This window comes from Microchirus variegatus (assembly GCF_963457635.1).
Source record: "Microchirus variegatus genome assembly, chromosome: 1".
NCBI lineage: Eukaryota > Metazoa > Chordata > Actinopteri > Pleuronectiformes > Soleidae > Microchirus > Microchirus variegatus.
The window spans coordinates 42,996,211-43,001,695 of NC_139802.1; the positions used below are offsets into that span (position 1 = coordinate 42,996,211).

The 5,485-nt window shown below is 46.8% G+C and overlaps 1 protein-coding gene across 1 annotated transcript; it reads left to right on the forward strand.

Moving 5' to 3' along the window:
• Positions 1-248: 248 nt before the first annotated feature.
• june (JunE proto-oncogene, AP-1 transcription factor subunit) lies at positions 249-1,232 on the forward strand (the record flags this gene model as incomplete). Its single annotated transcript, XM_083909896.1, has 1 exon — positions 249-1,232. One exon carries the CDS (start codon positions 249-251, stop codon positions 1,230-1,232), a length of 984 nt encoding a protein of 327 aa, XP_083766022.1.
• Between the last annotated feature and the right edge of the window lie 4,253 nt (positions 1,233-5,485).

Below are 5,485 nucleotides of genomic sequence, written 5' to 3' on the forward strand. Positions count from 1 at the left end.
GGGCAGATTTATTACATAATGCACCTTTAACATTTGTGACACTGAAATAACTGTGAAACTAAAGTTTTTATCTCAGATTACGGTTACATGGTGACACCTCTGTAATCTCTCTGTCCTCTGCAGGGACTCGTTCCTCCTCCTCCTCCTGCAGCCGCTGACGTCAGTGGAATATTTCAATCTCCGATAATCACTTTAATCTGATTATGAAGATTTCCCCTGAGTCGCGTCTTCGTCACTGACGGCCAAAGATGGAGACTCCCTTCTACCACGACGACTCTCCCGCCGTCTCCGGCTACAGCCACGTCGCCGAGTACGTCGAGCGTTACCCGGGCAACAAGATGCTGATGAGCAAGAAGGCCATGGCCATGGCGGCCGGTCACCATTTCACCAACGGCGGCGGCGGCGTGGGAGGCAGGAGCGGTAACCACGGCAACCACGCCAACACCTCGCTGATGCCCCCTGGCGTGGACATGAACCTCCTGAAGCTGGCGTCCCCCGACCTGGAGCACCTGATCATCCAGTCCAACCAGGGCCTGGTCACCACCAGCCCGGCGTCCAACACCTTCCTCTACCGCAACCAGGCCACCAACGAGCAGGAAGGCTTCGCCGACGGCTTCGTCAAAGCGCTCGCCGACCTCCACAAGCAGAACCAGCTGGTGGGCGGGCCCATGTCCCCGCCCCCGTCCCTGCAGGCGTCCTACCAGAGGAACCTGATGTCCGCCAGCGACGTGCCCGTCTACACCAACCTCAGCAGCTACAACCACGCGCAGATGGCGTATCCTATCGGGCAGCTAGCGTACGGCGGCGGCGGCTCGGGGAGCAGCGGCGTTGGACCTCCCCAGCCGCACACCCGAGGCCTGGACGCCCCGCAGACCGTCCCCGAGGTGCCCCACCCGCCGCCGGGCGACCCCATGTCCCCGCCCACGCTCTCCCCGATCGACCTGGAGACGCAGGAGCGCATCAAGGCCGAGCGCAAGAAGCTGCGCAACCGCATCGCGGCGTCCAAGTGTCGCAAGCGGAAGCTGGAGCGCATCTCGCGCCTGGAGGACAAGGTCAAGGTTCTGAAGAACCAGAACTCGGACCTGGCGTCCACCGCCGCCATGCTGCGCCAGCAGGTCGCTCAGCTCAAGCAGAAGGTCATGAGTCACGTCACCAACGGCTGCCACATCGCCGCCGCCGCCAAGTCCGGCGGAGTGGGTGGAGCCTCGGGCGGCGAGGACTCGCGCTGCTGAGGAGGAGGGGGGTGGGCGGGGGACTTGACGACGGCGAGGTCTGAGGTGACTTAATAACGCGGCGTTTCACTCGCGCTCGGGGGGGGGTCACGGCGAGCGAGTGGCTCAGTGACAACGACGCCCCCCTCTGGACAGACGGATGTATGACGGGATTTACTGTTGTCCTGCTGTCAATCATTCCGCCAGAGGAGGCGGGGCTTAGAGGAGAGATGGGAGGGCGACGCGACAAGACGGACGTTCAGAGTCTGGACGTGTAATTTAAAATGAAGAGAGTGAGTGTGTGTGCGTGTGTGTGTGTGTGTGTGTGTGTGTGTGTGTGTGTGTGTGTGTGTGTGTGTGTGTGTGAGAGAGATTCATTTGACTCTTTTTACCTTTGAATATTTGTCATTAAACATTCGTAAAAACGCCACAAACATAATCAAACTTCGCTGATGTGAAGTAATCAGATTACTTCTATTGTTTAATGTTACCCTTTAAACTCAAACTGTTACATTTAATCCAAAAAACACAGAAGCCCAATCCAACAAATATTTATTTATTTTTTACTTTTTTGACGTCTGATTCTATTTTTGTACAAATGTATAAAGTTGTGTGTGTGTGTGTGTGTGTGTGTGTGTGTGTGTGTGTGTGTGTGTATGTGTGTGTGTGTGTGTGTGTGTGTGTGTGTGTGTGTGTGTGTGTGTGTGTGTGTGTGTGTGTGTGTGTGTGATCTGTTATTATTGTTATTCTTATTATTATGATGATCAAACACTTATTTATTACGAATATGTTTTATTTCTATCACTGTTTCACTGTGTTGAGATGTTTGTGGTTAAATATCGGTGATAAAATGTGACTCACTGGAGAACAAAGAACACACGATGGAGTCTTTACTGTGTGTTTTTTTTTTTTTTTTTTTTTTTACTTTGTTGTTGTGACAGAATCAAGTTTTCGTGTTCAAATGTTTGGTCCAATATTTTTTTTTTTTATTTCCCTCCATATTCTACTCCAGATGGAGTGACCCACTTACTGAGAGAGGCTGTGTGCCATTTCTGGTGACTAATACCCCCTCCACCCACACCTCAACACACACACACACACACACACACACACACACACACACACACGCACACACACGCACACACACACACACAGAACCTTCTCCTCCCCTGTGTTTCTGCTCTCGGATGATTGTGTTTGTTAAAAATAAAGATGTTTGTTGATAAATGAGCATTGACAGTGAACGCAGCGGCGCCTGTTGTTTTCTGAAAAGAAAAAAAAAAAAAAAAAAGTCACAGCGGTTGATCTCAAACAAAACGAGGACATTTAAATACGACAAAAAAAACAATCTGTTTGTGCTATTTTATAAAATACACAAACATCATATTTTTCCACAATCATTAGCATGTTTATTCTAATAATACATGTAATACAGCATGTTGCATTCAGGGACATGTATGCAAATCGGATTTATTTCCGCCCGCTGCTCTGACCTCAGGTCAGGGGAAAACCAGCTCTAAGCCCCGCCCCCCCCCCCCCCCCCTCACCTCACCTGCGGCAGCACCAGCGTTACTTCCTTCCTTCTGCCTCATTAAATATTCATGACGCTGACCTGTCGCCCTGAGCTGTGGTTTTTTGGGGGCGGGGTCAGTGTCTGGCGTCTGGGACGCGGCAGCAAACCAGGAAAACACGGCTGTTTTTATTTTTCGCCGACACGCGAGAAAAACATGTAAAAGTGACGTCGTTTTCAATTAAATGAGGAACAAATTTGTCTTTTTTTTTAAGGTGGAGGAGTTGGTGTCGAGTAAAGATCTGAGTCATTTTTTCCATTTGTAGCGTCCAGGTCGTCCAGACGTGTTAGCGAACGCCAAGAACTCAAACACAGAAACAGACTCAGTCCCGGTGAGAAAACGACAGAAACTGGGTTTTTGCTGCTTCTTCTTTGCGTGGTTTCCTGTTTTATTTCCTACTTCCTCCTCGTGAGTGTTACGTTCTAAGTCTTCCCTGTTGATTGTCTGTTTGTCCTAATTTGATTCACCTGTTTCCACTCTGCTGTTATCTACGCTGCCTTCACGCGCTAACGGAGTTACAGTAAATACGTCCCAGAAGACCATATTAATATTATTGTACTACAAGTATCATAATAATTATAGTATTAAATGAATAATTATTATATCGTTTTAGCGTGTGAAGACGGCGTTAGCCTGTGTGTCGTCAGTGTCTCAGTTGCTTCATTTTTGTTTGGTCCATGTTGTTTTTCCTCTGCGTTTTCCTGCTCTTATTCGCTGGATTTTCTACTTCCTGTTCTTCAAGGTATTTTATTTTTCTCGTTTGTTTTACGTAAAATCTGTGCTCGTATTTGTGACTGTTTCGTCTCAACAATATGTCAAACTTTGTATGATGATAGAATTCTGGTCGTGCCATTTTACTCCTAAAAGTACCATTTTTTGGCACCCGTTCCAAAAAAATGTACTTTTAGGGCTGGTCGTTTTGGTAATATTTCTTAGGGAAACGTTAAGAAAATACAAACCGATCTGTGAAAACACGTTATAGGATCACTGTGAGTGTCTCCACCTACAGGCTGTATGAAATAAAGGTGGCGCTAACAGTAACGGTAGCTAACATTGATGTTGTGTAAGTTCCTAATGTCTTAGTTTTTTGGTTTGTTGTGTTAGGGTTAGGGTTAGGGTTAGCTAACCTTCCCTGTCGTCCCTGTTGTTTGTCCGTAACCCCAACAAACCGAAAAACGAAGAAACCTTAGGCTGCATGAAATAAATGTGCCGCTAACAGTAATGGTAGCTAACGATGATGTTGTGTAAGTTCCTTATGTCTTAGTTTTTTGGTTTGTTGGGTTAGGGTTAGGGTTAGCTAACCTTTCCTGTCGTCCCTGTTGTTTGTCCGTTACCCCAACAAACCGGAAAACGAAGAAACCTTAGGCTGTATGAAATAAATGTGCCGCTAACAGTAACGGTCGCTAACGACGATGTTGTGTAAGTTCATTTTGTCTAAGTTTTTTTGTTTGTTGGGTTATGGTTAGGGTTAGGGTTAGCTAACCTTTCCCGTCGTCCCTGTTGATTGTCCGTAACTCCAACGAACCAAAAAAACTAAGACAAAATGTACGTACACAACATCGTCGTTAGCTACCGTCACTTTTAATTCATACAGCCTGTAGGTGGAGACACTCAAAGGTTTTGTAGGACATTCTGGTTTAGTATGGTACGTACTTGCGTTTCCATAAGAAATAGTACCAAAATGACCAGCCCTAAAAGTACCATTTTTTGGAACCCTTTTCTACTAGAGTAGAATGTCACGGTTAGCTAACCCTTAACCCACAGGACGTTTTCTGAGGACGGCGGAATCGGCACAACTTCCTGTTTCCTTTGTTGCGAGCGTCAAAGTAAAGTACACATTTACACGAACACAATAACGTCCATAAAAGTCACGTACTGCACCTTTAACGCGCCGACCGCCGAGTCCCGCGTCCTGATTGGTTACCTTTTCGTCTGTCATGACCTCACTCTGTTCCTCTCGCTTTGTTTACGTTGTTGGCCTAAAGTTACCGCCGCCTGTTACATAACAACACACACAAACGCACACACACACACACACACGGCGTTTTCATCTGTCTTTGTTTAGTGTTTCGATTTGACGTTGCCATGGCGACACAGATTGGAAACAAAAACAGAGGAGGAAAGAAAGAAGGAGACGAGGAGGGCAGAAGAAGAAGAAGAAGAAGAATGAAGAACACATCTGTAAACATTCACCGACTTTCATCATCGTTTTTGTTGTTTTTCATCCGCGTTTTTACAGCAAAACAAACAAAAACAGTCGACAGAGCCACCGATTGTGATTGTGATTGTGACGATGCTAAACACGGACAAACTGTAACCGCGTTTACGTCACTGAAACGTTTGTTTGTTTGTTTGTTTGTTTGTTCGTTCACAACAAAACAAACAAAAAGAAGACTGAAGGTTTAATGAGTGTTGTCCTGAACGTGATGGAGGGATGATGGAGGAGTGTATTATTGGCTCTGGAGATGTTTGAGGGTGACTCAGATGCTCCGCCCACAGACACGCTGAGTCACCACATACTGCCAAGTACTGTGTGTGTGTGTGTGTGTGTGTGTGTGTGTGTGTGTGTGTGTGTGTGTGTGTGTGTGTGATGTACCTGATTTAAATGTCAGTAAAGTGAGAATCTGACTCCTTCTCACAGATTTTTTTTTTTTTTCCTCCTCTCGATCTGATTGGACGACGCGACTCCATGAAGCACTTAAT